Source organism: Miniopterus schreibersii, assembly GCF_964146895.1.
Source record: "Miniopterus schreibersii genome assembly, chromosome: 3".
In the NCBI taxonomy this organism is placed as follows: domain Eukaryota; kingdom Metazoa; phylum Chordata; class Mammalia; order Chiroptera; family Miniopteridae; genus Miniopterus; species Miniopterus schreibersii.
The window spans coordinates 88,662,427-88,687,805 of NC_138103.1; the positions used below are offsets into that span (position 1 = coordinate 88,662,427).

At 39.2% G+C, this 25,379-nt stretch overlaps 1 protein-coding gene across 1 annotated transcript in view; it reads right to left on the bottom strand.

Annotated features, from left to right (window-relative positions):
* Positions 1-25,379, bottom strand: part of CDH12 (cadherin 12) — a 661,533-nt gene that overhangs the window by 15,556 nt on the left and 620,598 nt on the right. Inside the window, exons 10-11 of the mRNA XM_081131650.1 lie at positions 22,833-23,086; positions 11,320-11,456 (exon numbers count right to left, since the gene is read on the bottom strand). Of these exons, the coding sequence (XP_080987776.1) occupies positions 11,320-11,456; positions 22,833-23,086 (391 nt within the window). The remainder of the gene's footprint in view (positions 1-11,319; positions 11,457-22,832; positions 23,087-25,379) is intronic.

The following is a 25,379-nucleotide window of genomic DNA, read 5'->3' on the forward strand; positions in this document are numbered from 1 at the left end:
AAAGAATCAACTAATGTCACTATGAACATAGTTGTGAAATTTTCTTAAATAGCAGCAAATTCATTTCAGAATATTATTATTATACTAACACACTGGCATTTATCCTAGGGAAGCAAGGTTAGTTTAATGTCCAAGAATAATCAATATATAATACATTATTAAAAGAAAGAATAAAAAAGTCACATTGCCATCTCAATAAACTCAGAATTAGCATTTAACAAAATCCGACGCTTGCTTATGATTAAAACAGAAACAAAAACTCTCAACAAATAATGAATTGAAGGCAACATCTTCAACCTGACATAGTCTATCTACAAGAAACCTGTAGCTACCATCATACTCAATGATCAAAGACAATGTATTCTAATATTAGGCAAGAACGTCTGTTCTCGTTACTTGTTCAGCATTGTACTTGAGAGTTTATCCAGTGCATTCAAATGAAAATAAACTTGAAAACAACTAAAAGTATCCAGATTGGAAAGAAAGAAATCTAGTTTTGTTCAAAAACAGCATGATACTATAGGTAGGAAATCCTATAAAATTAAAGAAACTAATAAATATAATAAAGGAGTTTGTCAAGGTCATGGGGTAAGAGAGCAATAAAAAAAAAAGGGCAACTATATATGTTAGCAAAAAGCAAACTGAAAATGAAATTAAGAAAAATAATTCAATTCACAATAGAATCAAATATAATGAAATATGTAGGAATAAATTTAGCAAAATAAATGCAGTACTTATAAACCAAAATTCACAAATCATTGCTCAAAGAAATAAAATGTACTGCTGATGAAAAAGATTGCTGTTGGAAATATAAAATTGTATGGTCACTCTAGAAAATAGGCTGGAACTTTCTTTAAACATTATACACAAAATTTAATCCAATAATTCTACTCCTAGGTATCTATCCAAGAGAATGAAATAAGTGTCTGCCTAAAAAAACCTGTATGCATATAGTCCAAAACTGGAAATAATTCTAAGGTCCATTTTTCTATGAGTGGATACGTATTACATAGGCATACAATAAAAAATTCCTCAACAATAAAAAGGAACAAAGTACTGATATGTTCTACCACAGAATGAACATCAACAGTATTATACTTCATTGATAAGAAAAGGAGACTGACGTTGCTCCTTGACTTGGAGCTTGCTTAGCTTCAGAACGTGATGGGGCATTTGGGTTTCTGAAGTACATGAACCTTCACAAGATTCCAGTCCCTAGCTCTCAAGTCTTCCAGACTTCCCGGAGGAATGAATTCCTAAAAGTCATTCCTTTTAGATGAACCCATTTAGAATCTCTCACCCAAAGAAACTCTATGATAGTTTGTTATGCAGTGACAGATAACTAATCCTGGTGATAAGAAATATTAAAATATATTTTAAAATATACATTAAGAGGAAAGAAGGATTCTCACTAACGGCTGAGCTGGGATGGAGCCTGAAAGGACAGATGGCAGAGGCCATGGTGGGAGAGCAGTGGCCATGCAGGAACTTTGCCCGTGGGGCCTGCACTAGGGGTCAAGCTTTGCTCACCAGGGGAAAGTGTTCCAGGCTTTCAGAAACTTCTATCAGGGCTTCTGCTTCCACAGAGATCAATGCAGCTACTGGCATTCACAGCCCTCTGGCCAACTGATGTGGAGCCGCCAAAATTTGGAGCCACGTGTCCTCTTGCCCTGACCCACAGGGGCTCTGAGCCCACCTACCTTCCCTCTGTGGCTGTGTGTTAGGACTGAGCCAGGGCCTGTGGGGCAAAGAACCTGGTCTGGAGGGGCAGGTCAGCAAGGGTGAGGAGGGGGCTGTTCCTGGAAGTTCCCTCTCCATCTGCAGATGGGAATCATGGTTACTCCCAGGAGTCTTAGCCTGAATCAGACCCTGACCAAGTAGCCCCTAGCCCCAATTCAGAGCCTGGACCTTGGGAGTTAGCAGGCCAGCTGGAAGGATGTGTGTGACACCACCATGGACAAGGAGTTGGACAGTCCAGATATATCCTGACCAACGGCTTTCACGCCCACTGCCTGGCTACTCAGGCACCTGGCAGAAGAGCAGACAGAACTTCCCACTGGATGTCATTAAGCCTGACCTCAGGGCAGGGTCCATTCCCGCCACATCATCCCCCACAAATTCTGGGTGAGCAAGTAGACCAAGAAGAAGCAAGGCGTGGACCAGCCAGATCAGATGCTGGCTCTTCATGAGGAGACAGAGCTGCTGCCCCTTCAAGCCTGGCTGCGTTTACCTGCACCAAATCCCAGCTAAGGCCTCAAGCTCTGGTCCTACCTGGCCTGACAGTATGCAGCTGGCCTTTGGAGTAAGGTGCTGGGCGCAAAAGTGTTCCTAGGTGGCACGCAGCATGAGGTGTTCCTAGGTGGCATGAGGATGAAGTTCTCCTTGGACTGTGCCCTGGCCATGGCCTTCTGGGATTCAGGAAACCTATTGGATCCCAACAATTCTCACCAGGGCCACCTGCAACCAGGATTAACGTGTGGGGCTGGGGAGTAGATATTTTTCCTTTTCGGCTTGGTGGGGGATGAAAGTAGGAGCCCTTCACCCGATGGGCTGCAACAGTGACACAGCTGGGAACAGGGGGTGGGGTGGTCTCTCAGTAAGAGGGGGGACCTTGTCTTCTTGCCAGTTAAAACCTCTTGGTTTTAACTTTGCTGTTTTGTAGAAGGATTCTGAAAGAAAACCAATAAAATGCACCTAAGCTATTGAAAGAAAAAAAAAAAAAAGGCTGACATTGCTGGCTTGAGTTGGTGCTCTTTTGGATGAAATCATCTAAAGTTCCATTTTTTCACATGCCTGGTGCTTGATGCTGGAGGTTTCCTAGAGGGCCAACTGGAGATGGAGACAGGAATACTCATCCATGGTCTCTTCGTGTAGACTGGGCTTCCTCACAGCGTGACGGCTAGAGTTCAAGGGCAAGGGTTTCAAAAATGACAGAAATAGAAACTACTGTTTTTATAACCCAGCAGTCACATATGAATACTTCTTATGTTAGTCAGGGCCGTCACCAGTCCATCCCCATATTCAAGAGAGGGGAAGACAGACCCCACTTCCAATAGAACAAATGTTGGCCTCACTGTCAGAAGAACTTGTGGGATGGGACAGATACAAAGGTGTGGCCATTTTTGGGACTTGGAATTAGAAATCTCTTTTAGAAATGGGTTTGCTAGTATTTAGCATTGTATTTGATAAATCTTAGAAAAAATAAATTTTCAGTCTAGAACAAAGTTAGAATTGCTATAACCCTCTGGTTCTCATGCCATCCCCCTTGGTATTATGGGGTTTCACAAGGGGCAATGGGAAACCTTTGGCTTTATGCACAATTCCCTTTATGTAGTATATTGGGGTTCCATATAAGATTTCATTGGCAAAGTTTCCTGATGATCTACAAAGTGTGAAAATTACAGATCTATAAAAAACCCATTTATAGGTGCAAAAGCTTTCTTGCCCTGTGATTTATCAGAACCAAGATTGGAAGTCTCCTTATTATGTTTTCCACCTCCCTGTAACATCTATCAACTAACTCAAAGAGCAAGAAAACACTGCCTGAGATATGCCTACGTAAATGATGATCACATATTTTCAGTGAGCTGCACTTATTCTGAGATCTAGCCACCATGATGCGAGGAAGCCTACTTTACATTTGAGAGTCAAGGTAGTGGGTTTTTAAAATAAAATTTGTGCAGTAGATACTCATAAATACTGACCAAATGATAGAATGTTTCCAAGAACCAATAAGAAGTGTAACTGAAAATGTTTTGAAAACCATAAAGTACTAACAATTTACTTTTATGTTTAAATACACTGAAGTTATTTGGGTTTCTTATTTTTAAAAATGACATCTGCTTTTGAATAACTATAGGAGTTAAAAATCCAATTTTGTAACTGTGTACTAAATTACAACTACAATAACCCTGAGAATGAAATCTTAGCTTTTTACGTCAAAAAACTGAATTATAGTGCAAACTGAGCAAGATATAGCGAATAAATAACACAGGCTTTCTTTGTCTTTTCTCTTTAAATCAGCTTATTTAAAATGAGAAGATAAACCACAGCTAGTAAGAGCTCTGTTCAATCCCGTAGTATGATCTGTACTAGACCGAGCAATTCATAAAGAGGATTTACATTAGTCTTCCATACCTAAATCTTCTATTTACCTGCTAAAGTAAATATTATCTTCTGGGCTATTGGCGACAAAAACTGATCTCCAAAAAAACAAATCTTTAAAAATCCCGGCAATTGATATTTTTCCCAATGAAAACAGTAGGGGGAACCTATTGTTGATTTTTAAATCTGTGCAATAACATAGAGCCTCAGACAGGCTGAGTTTCTGGAGAGCAGGAGCCGCATCGCAGTCATCTCCACGCTTCCAGCGTTTAACAGGGTTCCTCGTATACGCTGGCAAAGGGGGGGCATCAATAAATAACGACGGTTTCAAAAACGAGAGACAAAGGTGGATCCGATACAGCCATGAGAGCCCAAGGTGCCCAGCACAAAGCTGTTTTATCTCTTACCCGTCCCTGTCTACTACGTTCCTCATCTAATTAGCTGGCTAAAACGCTTCTGCCTCCAAAAGGCCTCTCCATTCGCTTCTACCCACCTGTACCCTGTCTGTTCTCCTGCATTTCCACGTGTCCCCTTTTCCTTACCTTAGCATGGCTTAGGAACACATCACTGCCATTTCTCATCTTTCACAGACATGCTCACTATAACCTATGTTAATTAATCCCAGGTTTAGTTATCAAACCTCAATCCCACTCCTGATTTCCTGGCGAGTACCCACACTGATTGCATGACTGTTTGGATGAACGGCAAGCACACCAAATTCAACCTGCTCCAAGCCGAGCTCGCGTCTCAGGGCAGCACCTCTTTCTCTCTGCAGCTGCTGCTGTGGCTCCGGGCACCGCTCCCCTCCCTGCCGCCCCCGGGAACCTGACCACCGACGGCCCTGCCCACTCACCGCGCCCCACATCCAACGGATACCACTCGTCGTAATTTCACCTCTGAGCTTTCTCTCATTTTCTCCACTTCATTGTATCTTCCCTGTCAGGACTTTAAAAGCCACCCTGGTTGTTCCCCAGTTGCTACCACACCTTTCCACTGTTTTTCCGACCAACCTCCAACCCGGCCTCCCTCCAGTCACTGCACCGTGAGGTAACCTGCACACGTTTTCGGAAGTACCAGTCAAATCAAACTGTGTCTTTGATTACATCTTCGGTGTTTACCTAATTACGTCAGGTTCAAATCAAAACATCAGAATACCCCGGGGCTGAAAAACCTTCATCGTTTCTTATTTGGATTCTCTTTTTTATTGGGGGGGGGGGGTACAACTTGGGAGATCTACCTCTAGAGAAAGAAAAGACACAGAAAGACAGAGAGAGAGAAACAGGAATTTTACCTTCCAGTGACTCATTTCCCCCTATACTAGAGAGTGGCACATGCCATTTACATCACTTAACATACCATTTTAACATGCTTTCACTATTTCTACCCTAAGCTTTACTTTTCAGTTTAGATGCTGTGTTCTTCTGAAGGATTCAGTGTGGGCCCAATGTCCTGCTTAGTTTCCATGTTAACATGGTAGCCTGTTATTCTTGTTGCCAGTTTACCTCCTTTCATGCCCAGTAGACTGTAAGCCCATCTGAAGAACATTTTTTTCTTTGTGAACCTTATGCTCGGAACACAAAGGGTGGTGTTTAATATGTAACAATAAGTACATAAGTAGTAAAATGTTGCTGATACTTTTATATTCATGATAAATATAAAGTTTTTGAAAAATAAATAAGTTTATGATATGAATATTGTTCACTTAACTTGTAATATCATATATTTCACACAAATACAAAGCTACTCCCAATTTATTCGTTAATTATGCACATATCCATATGTTCCAGAGTCTGACAGACCATGGGCATCAAAGACACGTAAGATCAAGTCCTTGATATTAAGAATTTCATACTTGAGAGGATCACAGATTTTTTTTGATATCACCTATTTTACAAATGAGTGAAATAAAATACAGTGCACGATGTCAATAAAATAACATTTTACATGTAAAAATGTTGCCTATTTTTGCATTCCATTCCTGGCGTGTGATGTTAAAAGGAATTTTCTGTGTATATCCGTAATTTTTATCCAAATTTCAACCTTCAGGTGAAAAGCTCATCGTGTAGTTTAATTTCCTGAGAAAATTAAACTACATACTGGATACTAATTAAGAAAAAGAAAAACAAGACTAGCATTACTCTTGTGTATGTGGTTTTGATGGAGCAATTATACTGATTTAAAGTACTGTTAAACAGTTTGATTACGGTAGTATACCATAAGCAGCTGAAAGTCTAAAATAAAATATAAGGTATTACAACATAAATTTGAATTCCACTATATTTACACAGCATGTAATAGTGAGGAAAAATGGTATTATTCCTAAATTAAGTTTCTGAGTATAGTGGCGTTAATTATTATTATTTCCATGTGAATGATACATTGCAAGACTTTATGAAATGCTATGAACTTTACAATTATATAAATTATATAAATGAAGTGATTCTCTCTTCAAAGTATTACTCTTACAAGTAGTACTAGTATATATCAAACTTATCTTTCTTCGAAAACACAAAATAGTTCATATAGTTACTTGGGGGGGGGGGCGGGATTACAGAACAGTAGGTAAACTTCCTAGACTCATACATGTAAAGTAAGACATTCATGAAAAATAAGAGACTGACAATTATTTGGGCAATAGAAGGAAAAAACTAAGAATAGGCAAGTGAATAGTTGTCCTTGTGAAAGTGGGTTTTGTAGTGAGAGAGTCCAGGGCTCCAGTCTTAGCTTTGTTCTTTGCTGTGTGACTCTGAGCAACAAAATCCCTCTGACCCTCCGCCTCCTACTCTGAGCCTCACACATAAAGTGCGGACGATGATACCCACCTTGAGTTTAGGTATATAAAGCCATGAGAATAGTTCAGTTTATTCGTTTAAGTTATTATTACTTATTATTATTCTATAAAACTTAGGTACTTCTCATCTGGTCTCAGAACACATGTCATGGCTAACTATTACACAGGCAGGTGAAATCCTTCAGAAAATTCTACCATAACATCTATTTCTTTGTTTAAATCCTTTATCACTTAATGACCACACTCTTCAGTCAGAATCTCCTGCAGCCTCTACCTGGAGGTATATGAGACCACACTTAAATCTGAAGGCCCTGGAATTCAACATAATTTGCATAGTTATAATTTATTAAAATTATCTATTTTGGTGAATTTCTAACTACTCCTAAACTTTACTACCCTCAAAAATAGGCTTCAGTCTTAGTTTTCTCATAACCCAAAACAAATAGTGTTTTGCATATAAATGATACTCTATGCAAGTTTATAAAAACAAATGTATGAATTTATGTTAAGCCTCAATTATGGATAGTAATCCTAGAGTTTTATTTTAATATACATATGAAAATGATACCACTTGCATTATGTTGAAGTTAAAAGAACTTATAACAAAATAGATCTATTTACCCAATAACCTTAAAAATCAATTGCCTAACAATTTAATCCCAATTCATAATAATATATATATATTGAATTTTTCCCAAATATAGTATTTAGTAAGTCAATCCACTGATTTTTTTACCTATTCCACAATGACTGGAAATAATCTGTTGTCATCCAGATATATACATGACCAAGAAAAGAATTATCTCTGGTATCATCAGTTTATTTTATAATTATATAAAATATGTTTTAGGGTTTTAATGTAGTTATTTTTAGTTATTTTCCCCTAATGATATCTGTTATAGTAACAGCAAAATTAGAAATATCTGCATGTTGAAAATTTCTGATAATTTGAATGAAGTGAATTTTTGGAGCTTCTGTCTCTTTAAAAAGTCTCAAGATTAGGATCATAAAAATAGCAAAGCAGTAATGCATAAAAGAATTATTAGAAGTCTAATAAAATTATTTGGACCTCCAACTACAGCAATACTGATTAATGACTGCTTTTTAATTAATTAGAAGTTGTTCAATCATTGTACCATTTCATTTCGCCTGAGAGTTTTTATAGAAGATTGAGGGCCCAACATATGCTAGTTCAATTTTCAACAAGGTATACTTATACAATTGTGTTCTTTTTGGCACAGCAAGTGTGGGCTATTTATTTCTCATTCAGTATGAGGATAGTTTTCTGCTCAGCTGACTAGTTCAGTCAATGAAAATAGCCTTATGCACTAGAATATGAATAAACTCTGTGAATTCAAGCAAAATAAAGCCCACAATAAGCTATTCTTGTAGCACCTTTAATTACCACAAGGTATGTGTTTATCCTGTTTAGTTTTCACACAGATATATAATGTTGTTTATCCTAGCAGACTTCCTAAGGGCTCTAAAACCTATCCACACAGTGGTCTTTAAATGAATACTGGAATAGACCAGGAGTAGGTAGAGATTTTAGAAATATTAGCTTACCATCACTTATATTCTGTATACAGATTATGTGTCTAAGTCACAGTTCTCCATATGTCCCAGTAAGGGCCAACATAACTTATGAAACTCCATACACTAGGGTTTCCTAATTTTCATTTAAGTAAATACTATAGCCAGCAAGTTGGTGTGGCAGAGCCAGCATGTGCCCTAATTACATTCATAATTTAAAAAATAGCATTCACTAAGCTTGAAAAATCTAAGTTTTTGAGGATCAATGACACTTGCTTCCACTGTAAGGGTCCATAGTCTCCTTCCATTTTCTAAATGGTTGAAGCTCAATGCTCTGATTGTAGGTCCCAGACCTACTCCTACAGGTGCTCTCATAGCGTGATGATGGTTTTGGTGGCCTAGATAGCCACTGGGGAGAAAGGGACGTTTCAGAGCTACAATATAGGTGACCGCAGATTTTCACCTTGAGTTAAGGTACAGGGTCTACTACTCATACTTCAAAACATGTACAAGTTTTGTGTGTGTGTTTATAAAAAGATTAGACAGTATTCTAAATAATAATCTATGGACAATATGTCTTTGTTGATTAGAAGTTATTTGAAGAGACTGCCTCTGGTCAGTTGTCACTTACTATGTCCAAGTCTTATACTCAATGTCTCCAGATGCTCATTTTCAATATATTGCTAAACATCTTAGGAAACTAAAGCTAATTTTCTACATACAACATGATTAACTCCCCCCAACATTCCAGATGAATGAAATAATTGAAAGTTAGCATGAAAAGAATGCTGGATGACATATGTATCTGTAATAGGATGTGGTACTGGAGACAAGAAAGATGCCAAGTGTAAAAGGAAGCTTTAGAAAAATAAAGAGAATGAGGGCTGGGGGGCTCCAAAGGGGAGGTTGGCTTTAGGTTCTGCTGATAATATCTCTGCTCAGACAGCTCACTGGGTCATCTGTGTTCAGAGCCTAGCTGAGCAAGGAGGGCAGGAGATGGCAGGACAAAGGATGCAGTGGAAGAGTAGCTTGTAATGTGCCCACTTAGCATGACAAAGATGTGTGAATTTCCTCAGGGTCAAGTAGGTACCGCAGAAAGGAGCTGAAATTGAGGAATGATGCTATTAAATCAACAAAGAAGGCTGCCTGCTGCACAAGGGGACACTGGAATTAAAAAGCTGCAAGGTCCCCCACTGGTGTCCATATCACATTCCTATGCAGATGGGATGCTAGACTGCCCCCACGCCCACCCCCCATTAAATAACTAAAAAAACCATAGGAGAAAACAGTACTGTATTTGGGCAACTGCCTTACTGCCAACCTATTTTAGTCATAGATGTAGTGACGACCAAACACTATATGGGGGCAGATAAGAGAGATTTGTGCATTTTTATCCCCTATCTCTTTTCCACTCCAACAGACTAGAGAATCTGTATCCCCACAAGCAAAGAATCGTAGTTCCAATTTATTGTGTCATCGAGTTCTGCAGCTATCTATTGCTGTGTAACAAGAAATGGCCCCAAAATGTAGTTGCTTGAAATAAATACACTTTTTGTATTTCTCACTATTATGTGGATAAGAATCTGGGCAGCACTTGGCTGAGTATACATTCCATTTCACATGGCATTGACAGAGGCTATGCTGTGGTCTTCAGCTGGCAAGTGGCCTGGACAAGAGGTCAGAGTTTCACCCTCACATACAGAACGCTGGCCGGTACGGTTGGAAGGCGGAGCTGACCTGGGACGGTCAGCCTGGCCACCGACATGTGACCTCTCCATATGGCAGCCTCAGGGTAGTCAGCCTTCTCCCAGGACAGGTCACCGTTCCAACCTACAGGAGGCTACATTTACTTTTACAGTAGGCTTTACCTTGAGTACTCAGAATAACCTAAAGGTAATGAAATGAGCTAAAGCAGTCACTGAGGCCTGGGAATCGGTGTCTGACTCTTCATTTTTGGAAGCAGTTGTTGAAGATAAACAAAACTGTTTCTTATTTACGCCCCACTGAGTTGAGATTGATGAAAAAGCCCTCCAACAGAAAACATTCAGTTAGCTCTTCGCCCGCATTGAGAGGTGAAATTAGCTGCCAACGTAGTTGCACCAGAGGCACAAAGTGCAACAGCAAATGCTCAGAAGGGATTTCCCCAAATCTTTCAAGAGACCAAAGGCAGGACTGGAAAGAAAGATACACTTTTGTTACAAACAACTATATTGCCAGCCAGCTGGGGCCACCCCCACCTAATCAGTTACCTTAAGAAGCTGTGATTTATATCCTTGATTGTCCGGCCACACAAGACCTATAATCGCTCAGTCTAGAAGATTCTCTTCTGGACCAAGCAGGAATCAACACAAGGAATCACTTTGAACCATCCTATAGATGCTGAGTGACTCTTTGAAGAAGTGTACTTAAAACTCCTGCATATTCCACAGTGATATTCATTTAAAAATTACGTTCTAATGAAAGCAGAAAGAAGGATGAGGGATGGTTTTAAAAATGCTGTCTTCAATTTCAGAAAATCTTTCGGAATGGGTAATTTTATGTTATAATTATTTCCTCCCGCCTGGCCAATGAAGCTCCCAACCCCACACGGGGATCCTCTGTGGAAGCGCAGTGGGGAACGTGGGGGACTTCTGAGGGCGCAGGGTGGAGGGGCGAGGCCCCACAGGGGAATGCAGCGCCGGGCGTCCTGCCACCCTGCATCAGGGCGCGCTGGCAGCTGTCACAACCTCTCCAGACGCACGCTGGGAGCAAAAGGAACAGGTTTCTGACTTCCCCCGGGGGACCACTCAGCTGTCAGTCCAAAAATGAAAAACACCTCGGCAGGGACGCGTTTAAGAGTGTTAAATCCAAAAGCCGCAGCGTCCCATTGATTCCGTCCGCGCCATACTTACTAACTTTACGCGCAATTATGGAGAAATTATACTGCGCAGTGCTCTCTCTGTCCAGCAACTCGTTAGTGGCGATGGTTCCTTCCGTTCCATCTATTGTAAAGTAGCTGTCCCCATCGCTCCTCCAATCTATGAAGTACCTGCACACAACAGTATAACAAGAGACATGCAAATGGGCAATGATTACACATGAATCATAATGGCAGTCAGGCTAACCTGACACAGTTCCTTATTTTTCCTCCCCGTAGCTATTACCTACCTCGCAATAAAGAAGAGTGTAAATGACAGCTTCTTTATTGCAAAGTCAGTATGCTCAAGGGGAAATGAGAAATAATGAAAGATTTAGGACTCCTGCTGTTCATATTATTTTAGGGTCTTGACACCTTGAAAGCTCAGCAGAGACTAAAATTCTGAAGCTGACCACGGGTTTCCTTAACCTGCTGAATATTAAAACTTTTTCAAGCAGTAAAAAATGCCTTAATGGTAGCTTTGGGAGAGCTCGGGGTAGGGGAGACATCTGCAAACAGCTACAAAGGACTTAGGCCAGAGCAGAAGTAGAATCTGTTTTTCCACAGATAGAAAAAAGGTATTGCATTAAGAAAACTGAGGGGACACTTTTAAACTGACAATGTGGCAAATGCACAGAAATCTTTCCCCAAAACACATATAAAAGGGCCATTGTTGTTTATTGCTCTAAGGATCAGACACGTTTCAAAAAAACCCAGTGACCTTGGCTAATAAGGTCTTTTTATCTTCTTTATTAGCTACCCTTCTTGGTAATAACAAACACTACCATTTTTGTGTGTGAAGCAGCTGGACTAAAAAATCCAACGAAAGGAATAAAACCACAGAAATTGAATTTATATAAATCTTTAAGTAACTAGAGACATATAGTGATATATATATATATATATATACATATAAATTACTATTTTCAAACATATATTTTCAATCATAATAACAGACATTTTGAAATCTTACCATGTCCTGGACATTGTTGCAAATGCTTATGTATAATTACTTATTAAAACCCCACAAAAGTGCTAAAAGTGAGTATTATTAACTTTCCCATTTTACATATGAAGAAACTGAAGCCTAGAGACACCAAGAAATTTTCCCAAGTTCACATAGCTAGAAAGTTTTAGAGCTGATATTTGAACCAGGTCATCAATGTTTTCCTCATAATTATTATTATATAGTATTACAATTTTAAATAAACATTTTGCATGAAAGGGCTCTGCTAACGGAAAGGCTCAGTGCACCATATATTATCACCATTATTCTGGCCAGCTGAATGAAGGCAAGGTCGTTACCAACTGGCTGAACGCAGATGACATCATCTATCCATTCATCATGGTAATTTAGTTACGGTACCTATTTCTAAATAGCAAGATATTCTTTTGACAAGCTGGTTATTTGAAACTAGGGCCGTGTGCATACCATTTCAGTGCTAAAGCAAAACTACTTGTCAATATTTGTTAGTTACTGATTTTTGAACCAGAATATTTTTGAGTATTATAGGATCAAGGTATGAGTCATGCTGTTAATCTGCCTTTGATAATTCTCTTGGTGATTTGAGGGGTGAGAATGCATTGATAGTCTCATGATTTCATGTTGTGTCCTGTCTCATAAGAAAGTTCTCAAAAATTACAAATGAAGGCACATTTGAAAGTCAGGGAGTAAAGGATATAATGATCTTAATTCTCCCTATCACTTAATCTCCTTTTCTGAATCAGAAAGCATTTTCTCACAGTGGCCCTTTCCAGAACCTTTAGTCAATTGGGTCCAGGCCTAAATTAAGAAGAAAATTGCTACTGAATCTCTTCAGTGACTATAGCATTTCTGAAAGAATGTTGGTGTAGGTTGTGTTCAACTGTATATTTCAGTAAATATTTGTTCAGTGCCCACTATGCTCTAGACACTGTTACTAGGACTGAGACATATAAAAATCAATAAAGTGCAATCCCACCAATGAAGAATCTTGTTGGGCAGACACATATAAACAGATTTCAACACCTGCTAGAGGAACAAAGAAGACACTACAGTGTGCAAAGAAGACACGTAGGTCAAACCTATTGGTTCAGACAAACCAATTGGTTCCTGCACATGACACTTGGCTGATGTTAGAAGACTACAAAGGAATTATTGAGGAGAGTGAGGCAGACAAAGTGCAGAAAGAAGGAAAGGTATTTCGGGAAGCTGCAAAAGCAGTAGCAAACCGGTGGAGCTTGTGTGGGGAACTGACTATAAGTTGCTGGAAATTGTGGAAAAACATTCGAGAGGCCCAATAAAAGTTGTAATTATTGCTTTTTATGATTTTATGTCGATTAAAGCTAAAAAATCAAGGAAAGCATATATTTTCTGAAGAGTTTCTGAGTTCTCTAGTCTTATGTACTTCCTATAACCCTGGGAAATTCTCCGAGCCACTGCTCCTGACCCTGGGTGAAGGCAGAGGGTGGTCTTCTCATTTTGGCTCCCCAGGAACTAGCAAAATGGAGTGAATGATTGAGCCCCATATTATCTGCCTGCCAGGGGTAGAGCCTGTGCCCTACGAGTGGAGCTGGGTGGGGGATATAAGCTGTCCACCTCCCAGCCACACTCACCAGTTGTCCTCTGAAACTCAGAGTTGGAGGGGATGAGAAATGCTGCATCCTGCCCCCCCTTGTAGGATGTTCTCTCTCTTACTGGGAACCGAGGGGAGAGGAACATGTTTTCTCAATCACACTTGCCCAGAGTGGGTTTTCTATCAAGCTGATTTGGGAGATGGGAGGGGGAGGGAAGGATCAGGTCCTGTGTCAAGTGCCACAGTCTCTTGCCATTCTTAAAATATTTTAGATGTCCTTCAGTAAATATTTCTTCATTTGCTAGATGCGTTTAGAAATTTTATAGGGACAGTAAATGGTTGATTTTTATTTTTTAAATAATTGAAAAAGTAATTTTCACCATTTGTGCTTGTTTCACTGGGGAGTATCTGCAAAGTAGCATTCCAGGTCCTTGGCAACAGAGATGAGTAAAGCTAGGCTGAGGAAATTCAAAGGGTCTTGGGTAAGAAAGACAATCACGCACAGAAAGTATATAAACTATCTTATATTTGCCAAAATCGACATCAAAATTGAATGCTGCTATTTAAACACTGTATTAAATTCAATGCACAGATTCTATTTTCTCTACCTGCCTAACAGCTAAATATTTCTCCTTCAAAGCAACATAGTTAGGGCTTCAAGAATGTCTTATTTAGGACAATCATCTTTTTCCAGTTTGCTAAGGACTTTCTCAGCTTTAGTGCTGAAAATACTGAGACCTGGAAAACTCTTCAGTTCCAGACAAAATTGGGACAATTGATCACTTTACTTCTAGTTAATTATAACGTGCAGCAATGTTACAATTTATAAAGCGGATTAAAAAAGAAGTATATTTTTGTACAATGAATCACTATACACACAGGTTATTTTTTATTGTGATTTTAAGTTTTTCTGGTAACATTTAAAAATTCTAAAACTTACATTATGTGTACATAAAATTTTATGTCTGTCTTTTTGTTTTATATATCTATATATCTATCAATGAAAATCCAATATGCTACAAGTGTAGTAAGCAAATTTATTTATCTAGTCAGTTCAGTCTAACAGTGACATAGAGTTTGATTTTATAAATCAACTACCACTGAGATGCAGTGAAATGTAACATGAAGAACACTGACTTTTTGGACAGAGGGGAACTAGGGTGATATACTAATGCCTTCACTTACCTTGGGCAATCAGGTTAGAAGTTCCCCTTCTAATGCCTGTCCTCTTTCCCTCCTATAATATTTGGAAAATAATACCCACCAAACAGCGTGATAGTGAGTGTTGTGGTAATGATGAAATGAGAGAAGATATATGTGCTTTGGCACAGAATCATGTGTGTGCGCCTGTGTATCTATGTATTCTTCCCTTCCTTTCTCTGTCCACATTACTAATTATGTTGTATTACTTCCCAAATTAAAAAAAAAAAATTTCGCCTGGCCGGGTGTGGCTCAGTGGTTGAGCATGGACCTAGGACTCAGGCGATCAGGGTTCGATTCCGGGTCAGGGCACATGCCCGGGTTGCAGGCTCGATCCCCAGGAGGGGGCGTGCAGGAGGCAGCCGATCAATGACTCTCTCATTATTGATGTTTCTATCTCTCTCTCCCTCTCCCTTCCTCTCTCTGAAATCAATAAAGACATATTTAAAAAAAAAAAAAAATTCTACCATTAAAATGTATGCTTAGTTCTAGGGCCAAGCTGTGACATGCACAGCCTCTGACTTTAAAATACCTGAGCCCAGAAGTACAGACCAGGAGCACAGCTCTCCAAGCCGTATTTCACACTGTGGTGCTTCTGTCTGGCCTTCATTCACTCTTTGCTGGCATCTAATTTTTACCTCCATCGCTTTCTTCCCGAGTACCCCTGAAATTCCTTCTTCCATCTTCTTCTGGAGAACTCCTGAAACTTATCTGAACATTTTTTACTCAGCTCAACCTCTTCAGCATCTTCCCAGAGCTGGTCAGACCCCAAGACTATAGATCTAGTACTTTCCCGATGCCTTACTTTTATGTGACTGACGAATCCCTGTGCCTGACTGAATGTTAAATATGCGACAACTACTACCAATTTTTATTGGGATAATTTTCCCAAAATAGCAATGAGGAGACATTTTTTAAGAAATGATCATCCATGGACTAACAATGGAACCACCCTTACATTTCCTGGACATTTCAGAGAACTGGGGTTCTAAAATATCCAGATAATTTTTAAGATGTATACCCTCCCAGAATGAACCACCAATTTTTATGTTGGTTTTGTGACAGTCCAGATGCAATTTTAGGGTGGAATGATATTTTAATTGCAACTAATCACAACAGTATAATAAGAAGTGTTTAATTTGGCCTTACTCACCTATTTAAATGAGCAAAATCCTTAAATAAAGAATTTACGTTATACTTATTTGAGCAGGTGAAATATGACAGTCAAATAAAAACCAAAAAATTATTTATGACCTATATAAAATGAAACATCTATATTTTGTACAAGTATGCATAGTGACTGTTGCTAAGAAACCTGTTTTAACAATTGAACAGAAATAAAAAACTAAAGCATTAGCCTAATCTGTGCAGGCCACCTGACAGAATTCAATTTTATTCCTTTTCTGTAAATTAGTTTTCAGAAATGCTTTTAAAAAGTTGTGTTCTCTTTATGAGGTAAGCATTTCCCTTAAAACTGTTACTTTTCATTTGCCTGGTAACTTTCTCACAGTTAATGCAAAAGCTAACTTTGACCCTGCCTCAATGCCCAGACACATTTTGTAAAAAGTACTTGATGTCACAGTTACTCTAAAATATTACATTGCCTTCTTTAAGCAATAAAGATGTAGGAGCAATGAGTCAGGTCACAGTAGGCAATATTCATTTATTCAGGTCATAATAATAGCTAACATTTCTCATATTCTCTTACTTGCTAATGTGTTTTCTAAATTTTTTGTCTTGTGGCACATAATAAAATGAAAGTAAATTCAGTCCAACTAATTTCCACAAACATTTTCCTGAGAATCTAAGCCTCAAACAGAACATTTAGATTGTAATTGCTTCATCAACAGTCACAATTAACTTTTTTTCTTAGGAATCCCAATATGTTTCTCTCAAACTTTATTAAATAGTAGCTGCTAATTTCCTATTAGTCCCTTTTATTTATTTACAGTTTTCTAATCCTTCTCACGCTTACTTTCCCCTTAGTGGAATTAAGTTTATATCTTAAGATAGTTTGCATAACTTCTCGTTTGTTTTATGAGAAACTAAAAACTACACAAAATTATGACTTTATAAAGGCAAACTTCTGTCCTTAAACTTTGCATTTGGAAGTATGTAATATTAAAATATATCTCTAAAACAGAGAAATGCCTCATAGTCAAATGTTATTTAAATTATAGTTGCTATATTGTTATTTCCCTCAATTGCTTAAGCTTCCCTCATTTGTTTTGGTCATTTTTAAAAAGTCATATGTGACGTTCTGATTGTGTGTCCTTTTATATCTGAATCCCAAACCTTTCTACCTGGACTTCAGTTTACCCTTCAGAGGCTTTTAAGCAGTTTGGTTTAACGGAACAGTTTGGCGACTTCTTACAAATCTAAACATACTCTTAATATATGACCCAGCAATTACACTCCTTGGTATTAAAAGGAAGGAGTTAACAATTTATGTCCACATAATAATTCCTGCACAGAGATGTTTATATAGCTTTATTAGTAATTGCCAAGACTTGAAAGCAATCAAGATACTTTTCAGTAGGTGAGTGGATAAATATCCCAAACAAACAATGGAATATTATTCAGCATTAAAAAGAAATGAGCTATCAACTCATGAAAAGACATGGAGGAATCTTTATGTGTATTATTAAGAGAAATATGCTAATTTGAAAAGCCTACACATACTGTATGATTCCAACTATATGACATTCTTGAAAAATCAAACTATGTATACAGTAAAAATATCAGTGGTTTCCAAGGATTGGTTGGGGGGAACAATGAACAGGCAGATCATAGAGGAATTTTAGGGCAATGGAAATCATCTGTATATCTTAATGATAGGTACACGGCCTTATACATTTGTTCAAACCCACAGAACGTAAAACACCAAGAGTGAGTCCTAAGGGAAACTACAGTCTTTGGGTGATTACAATGTGTAGGTTCATCATTTGCAACAAATGGGCCGGCTCTGGTGGGGATACTTGTAATGGGGAAGGCAATGCCTATGTTGTGGCAAGAGGTATATAGGAAATTGCTGCAGGTTGGAACCTGAACAGCTCCAAAAATATAAAGTCTAAAAAAATTTTAAAAATAAAACATTTTATACCAATACCTCATTTAATCCTTACAAAAATCTTTCTAGATAAGTAAAAACTAAAGACTGGATAATGTTTTCAAAATTTTAATTTTGATCATTTAATTTAATATTTAAAGTAAATTTTACATGTTGCTATAGGTACCACTATATTAGCTGGGTCTCTCTTTCTTCTCACTCCCTAAGCATGTTTTGAAGTTGAGCTTAGTTTTTTGCCCATATAATAAAATTTGTGATGTATTAGAGGGGACTTCAAATGAAAACTAGCTTTATGATAGCCTTTAAACCCATGATAAAAAAATCAATTACAATTGATTATATAATTTTTTCCAGAAGTGTGAAGAACAGATAAGATTTGGGATATAAGATAATTGTAAGTAGGACACGGTAGACTTTTATATATTAACATCCAGTAACTAATTATTTAAAATATTATATTCTACTTGTGGGGATTCATAATGGCTTTCTATGTATTAGTTAATTTCCCTACTTGATTTTAAGTGGTAGGCTTTGTTTAGAAATTTCATTAAACAAAAAAATAACATGAAAAATAAACTATTTAATTGTTCTATTAAATACTGTAATTTTGAATTTATATATGTACGTTTACCTTCATTATATAGATTTTACTTTACACCATTAGTTTCTTATCATTCAATATTTACATAGAGTCAGTTTAAAACTGAATTGTTAATTTTCTCATTTTATGCACAAAATGAGTTTGATTAGATTTTATTTTAAAATTCATTCATAGGATAACTAAGATTTTTATGTGTTTGGAACAAAAGTGTCACGCATTGAACAAAACCATCCATTAATATTTCTCTGTAACTTAGATCACTCATACTGAAAACAAATATTAATTTCCACTGTAATGAAAGAGTCACTTATTTTAAATTTTATTTCTAAACTTAAGAGACTGCTGCTGTGAAACCCCCCAACCCACTAGTTGTGGCTACACTCACTCCACTCTTACGCGATTCACTGGAGCTCATTCCCACGAACTATATAATGAGAGAGTGAAAGGATAGAACATTAGAGGCCAGAAAATTGGTGCATCTAAAGGCAACGGGTAGAAGAGTAAAGAGACACCAGTAACTAGAAATTAAGCTCTGGATGGGAGAACATATTCACGAATGATACATCCTATAAGGGGTTAACATCCAGAATGTATAAAGAACTCATACAACTCAACAACACAAAAAACAAACGATCCAATTAAAGAGTGGCCAGAGGACCTAAGTAGACCCTTCCTCAAAGAACAAACAGGGGGTTAGCAGGCATGCGGAAAGACAGACGCTCAACTAACCATCACAGACGCAAATTAACCCAAGGAGACAGCGCCTCACACCTGTCGGAATGGCTGTCATTAATAAATCCACGAACAAGTGCTGATTTATTAATCAACAGTGAGGGTGTGGGAAAGGGAGCCCTCCTGCTCTGCTGGTGGCAACGCAGACTGGCTCGGCCTCTGTGGAAAGCAGTGTGGAGGTTCCTCCAAAGATTAAAAATGGAGCTGCCTTGCCCCAGAGATTCTACTTCTGGGGCTATACACGAAGAAACCCCAAACACTAATTCAAAAGAATATATGCGGTCCTATGTACAACGCAGCATTATTTAGAGACAAGATATGGTAGCAACCCAAGTGGCCACTGGTAGGTGAGTGGATTAGAAAGCAGGGGTCCGTATATACCATGGAATACTACTTGGCCATAAAAAGAATGAAATCTTTCCATGTGTGACAGCATGGATGGGCCTAGAAGGTTCCATGATATGTGAAATAGATCAGAAAGAGACAGATACCGTATGATTTCATTTATATGTGGAATCTAAAGAACAAAATAAATGAACAAACAAAACAGAAACTGACCCATAGAAACAGAGAACATTAATGGTTGCTGGAGGGAAGGAGGGTTGGGGAACTGGGTAAAAAAGGTGAAAAAGTTAGTAAGTAAAAACTGGTAGTTGCAAAATAGTCACAGGGATGTAAAGTACATCACAGGGAACACAGTCAATAACATTATAATAACCGTGCATGGCGCAGGTGGTTACTTGAAGCATTGGGGGCATCACTTAGTAAAGGATACGACTGTCTAACCTTTAGGTTGTACACCTGAAACGAATACAAAATAATACCGAGTGAAAATTCCAAAGGCTGAAACAAAAAAGATACCAACGATCTGGGCAGGAGAGACCAGAGAGGGCATATCTGGATGCATTGCAACTAGCAACCTTTCTTGTAAGCCGTTTGGACCCGATTTATGCAATTGCATTATGGCTCTTTGCTGTGTGCAGTGATGATAAATTAGTAATATTAATAAATACCCAGTTGTATAGAATAACACAGTCCTCATTTAATACCTTGCAGAGCAACCCTGTGAAAAGACAGTTAAGCACAAGAAAATGAAACAGCATAAACATGTCAAGTAGTTTTACATTTTGATGCTGATCTTTCTCAACCAATTTTCGCTCTCATTCTTAAGTGAGCAAACACGTTTTCAGACCAAGAAAAGATGATTCATACCCCGTATTTCCTCAGCTGACTTGATTCAAGCTTATTGTTTACTCGAAGGGCATGGAAGAAAGGCAACTTTCATGTTGATTCAAAAGCAGTTTATCTTTTGACAACCCCTCATGGGGATCCATCTGTGTCTACAGCTTTAGTGAGTCAGTAGCCATTAGAAGTTAAGACTGGGGATACTATTTTATCTCACATAAAATAGCACTTGTCAGGTACTAGCTCCTGTGACATTAAAAAAAAAAAATCGGGTTTGTAGGTGGAGAGTTTCTCTAAAATGTAGCTTTCCTTTCTCACAGCAGGGTCTTAACTCTAATCATTTTCTTATATTTAGTAGAAGGTGGTAACTCTCACCTGACCATTACCAAATGTAATATTTTTTACTGATAAACTCTCTGATTTTTTTCTTTTCAGGTACTCCATTAAATCATAATTTATTAATATTTTGACCTCATCATTCTTTATAGGTCCTCAAAAATAGAACAAACAGTAAATTTAAACAACCTAGCAAGTTCCCCAAGAATAACATGTTCCCCTGTGTCCCAAAATTGTCCTCATTTATTGCACGGTAGAGAGTTTCAATCCCTATTTATTTACTTTTTTATTATTTTCTTTACAACCTTCAATGTTTTTTTCTGTAACTTTATATTCTTGAAAGTACCTGTAAATCTACTCACCAGACATTTGCCACTTTCACAATTATCAACCAACAGCACATGCAGGGGCTTCAGGAACAAGACTGGTGAATGATGACAGGTTAATATATAACAACTACTCACACGGCAGATTCCTGAGAACACCCCTACAAACGCTGGTAATAAATACAGCTTTCTGGAGTTTCACTGGAAGTGGGTCATATTGTTTTATGGACATGCAGAACAACAACTTGAACCCAGCGAGTAAATTAGCCAGCCTTCGACATGACCTGTAGGGACACTCGGTCATTGCTGTTTGTCCTCCCTTTCCCAAGACAGTGTGCTCTTCTTTAGAGTTCTACAAGATCACAGACCTGCTTCAAGAAGGAAAATATATGGGCCACTTTGGGGGATGGATTCAGATGAACACAAACAGCGGATCTTGCTTTCTCTGAAGACATTGCCTAAGACTTTTCCTATATGCTATGAAAGTGTTGAGGCTAGGGCTTTATGGCTGATCCATTTTTTTTTAAGCATTAATTACCCGATGGCATAAAATATTACGATACATGTGTCTATATAGTTTCCCTATATCAATAGAGCAGGGTTTTGCATTAAAAGCCTACTTAATGTTTCTTTGATCTGGTTCTTGTATATTAAGCTTCAACCTTTAGAGGTGCAATATTCAGACTCAGATTCTCTCTCCCCCCACCCCCCACCCCAGTCCCACACCCCAATACTTGTAGGCAGGTGGGATGTGGGCATGTGGCAAGGAATTTGAACATACAGAAGCAAAGCTGAATGAGAAAGTCTCAAAAATACGTTGCAGGATGAATGTATGAGTGCGGAACAGGGTAATCCCCACCGAGCTTCAGCTTCAGTACTGCAAGTGGAGGTTATGGGTTTGAGGGAGCGGGGAGAGGGATTTTCTTCCGCTTCCACACTCCAGAGCTTGCTTTGTAGACTCACCACCCTGTAGCCTACGTCCACAGAAGCTCCTGGCCAAGTCTGGGACTTGAGAAATTCTGTAATTCATTCTGCCCCAGGGGCTGACTCTGGCTGGGCTTCCAGCAGACAGGCTGGCCCAGGGAGAAAATGAGCTGCAGGCTGCCAGTGGCAGCACCATCGTTTTCCAGCTCTAACTTTCCGAGAGGCAGGGATTTTAGGAAAATGTATTAACCGCCTAATATATTCCAGGCGCTATAAGCTATCTTATCATTAATCATGAGAGCCACCCTTTGAAGTCGTATTCTTGAAGCCCTTTGACATGAACAGTGGAGACTGGGCAGCTTGAGGGGCATGTCCAGCATCACCCCCCCTCTGAACCCCGCTGCAGGGATTTGTGCCACATTGTTTTGTTCAAACCCCACGGCTTTCCCGCGTGGCCTAATCTCTAGGCAGGGTCAGTATATTTTCACGCAGGTTTGGGCAGAGTATTTTTAAAATTTTTTCTTTTCTTTTTTTGGGGGGGTGGGGTGGGGGGGCTGGGGGGAAGGTTCTTCGTCTTACCTCACAGCACTGCCGCCCACGTCGAGGTCCTGCGCGGTGACAGCGCCGATGATGGTCCCCACGGGCGTGTCCTCGTACACGTCCATGGCGTACAGCGGCCTGCCGAACACGGGGGGCTCCTCCACGTCCAGCACGCTCACCTTCACCGTGGCCGTGTCCCTGAAAGGGCCGGCCGACTGAAACCGGTGGTCCAGGTGACGGTTGGAGGCTTCCACTTTGAAAGTGTACGCCTTCTTCGTTTCAAAATCTAAGGGCTGCAGCGGAGACAAGCCAGAAGTGAGGAGACCGGTCGAGCGCAGAGCGCAGAGCGCAGAGCGCAGAGCGCAGAGCGCAGAGCGCAGAGCGCAGAGCGCAGAGCGCAGAGCGCAGAGCGCAGAGCGCAGAGCGCAGAGCGCAGAGCGCAGAGCGCAGAGCGCAGAGCGCAGAGCGCAGAGCGCAGAGCGCAGAGCGCAGAGCGCAGAGCGCAGAGCGCAGAGCGCAGAGCGCAGAGCGCAGAGCGCAGAGCGCAGAGCGCAGAGCGCTCGCTGTGGGCCTAGCGGGTGCACCCCTGCCTTCTGCGCTGCAGGGCCCTTCACTTACCAGGCAAGGGGGTGCTTTCAAAAAAATCACCCACTTGCCGAAGGTTCTGGGTAGCTTAACATAACGTGTTGCATACATTAAAGTGACACAGATGGGCCCGTGGGTGCTGGGCAGGGCTTCCTGATTTAACACGCGCGGGTTTAAGAGCAACTTTTCAGGGGAAACGTTCTCTGCCCTTACGCGATGCTGACATCTAGTGGAATTAGCAGCGATGCTGACATCTAGTGGATTCAGCAGCGATGCTGACATCTAGTGGATCCAGCAATGATGAAAACATAACCTCGAACAGGGAAAGCTGAGGATCGTCTTTACATGCCACCTAAAAATAATGGCTATACAAAATGTGTGGGTTTTTTTTTTTTTTCTTTCTTGGACTACTTTTCTTGTTTTGACGATACTATGATTTTATATTAAACCCTTTTACATGTCTCTGTCTTTTCGCTAAAAAAGGACTGTATCAGGATTTACACAACTCGCACAGTGTTAATTGTGAAAAGCTTTAGTCTTTTGTTTTCGCAGCACTATGTAAATGTCAGGCACTAGAATTATGAGGCATCGTGAGGCTATCTCACCAGTAATTAAGTTTTTGAACATATGCAATAAAATTAAAGAAAACTGAAATGTAGTATTTGAAAGTCCCGTCACCAATTGTGTTTTAACTTTACTACTGCTTATATTCACTTTTTTCCTGAATATTAGTTTTATGTTCCCAATAACCGAAAGTATTATATTCTAGAAATATGGTGTTGCTGTGATGTTTTTATATAAATGAAAACTTTAAGGTCAAGGACTCTGACTTCTAACCACCTACGAAAAATTAAGGTAACATGAAATTAACAGATTTACTGGGGCCTTTAACACTTTCTACTTTCTAAATTAATTCCCTCTAGTGTGACTCTCAGGACTTGCCACACTTGCTAATTGCTGTGTGGACCCATCTGTTTTTTTACCTCAGTTCGCCTGGGGGAAATAAAGAGGTATATTTCTCTCTTTCAAGGACAACGTTGTTGTTTTCTGTGTTTTCTCTGTTGATGGAAGAAGGGAATCTAAAAATTACTGTGAAATCTTCAAAAACAATCACAGTTCCATGGAGCTTGGTATAGCAAACAGTAATACCTCTTGGACTTGACATAAAATCTTTTTCACAGTAGTTTTCATTCAGACGGATCTGTCTCTTTTCCCTGTAATTATTCCCTTCCTTTTATATAATTTGTCCAGTTTTTACTCATGTTTTCATCTGCTTTGTCTTTAATGCTTTCTTTTCCTTTTTTATATTTTTAGTTGCTCACCTCATAGCTATTTACATAGAATATTGATTTTCTTCCATTTCCATCTTTTTTCCTGATAGGAATTTAGATTCATCTTTTAGCCAATAAAAGTAAAGGATGGCACGCTAACATGCCACAGTTGATAGTATATTATTGATTATGTGAATAGGAATACAGAGTCTTAAAAAAGAGGGGAGATAATCCTACAATGCCTTAGGTTTGATTGGCCAACACCTTGTTTTGTTAAAAGGTATCAAACCCATGAAAAGACAACCTATTTGCATAATAGGACAGCAAAACATTATTCAAGAGGAAAACATGAAACTGCAACACAGAGACTGGAAATGTTGGGCCAGAAGGAAGATCAAAGCAAGAGGATACACGTTTTCAAATATTGAAAGGCTACCATGTTAATCACCAGTTAGGCTTATTCTGTTAATCTCTTATAGAATTAATAATAGCCCGGCCGGGCGTGGCTCAGTGGTTGAGCACAGACCTAGGATCCAGGCGATCGGGGTTCGATTCCCGGTCAGGGAACATGCCCGGGTTGAGGGCTCGATCCCCAGTGGGGGGAATGCAGGAGGCAGCCGATCAATGACTCTCTCATCATTGATGTTTCTCTCTCTTTCCCTCTCCCTTCCTCTTTCTGAAATCAATAAAGATATATATTTTTAAAAATTAATAATTTAAATTCTTAAAA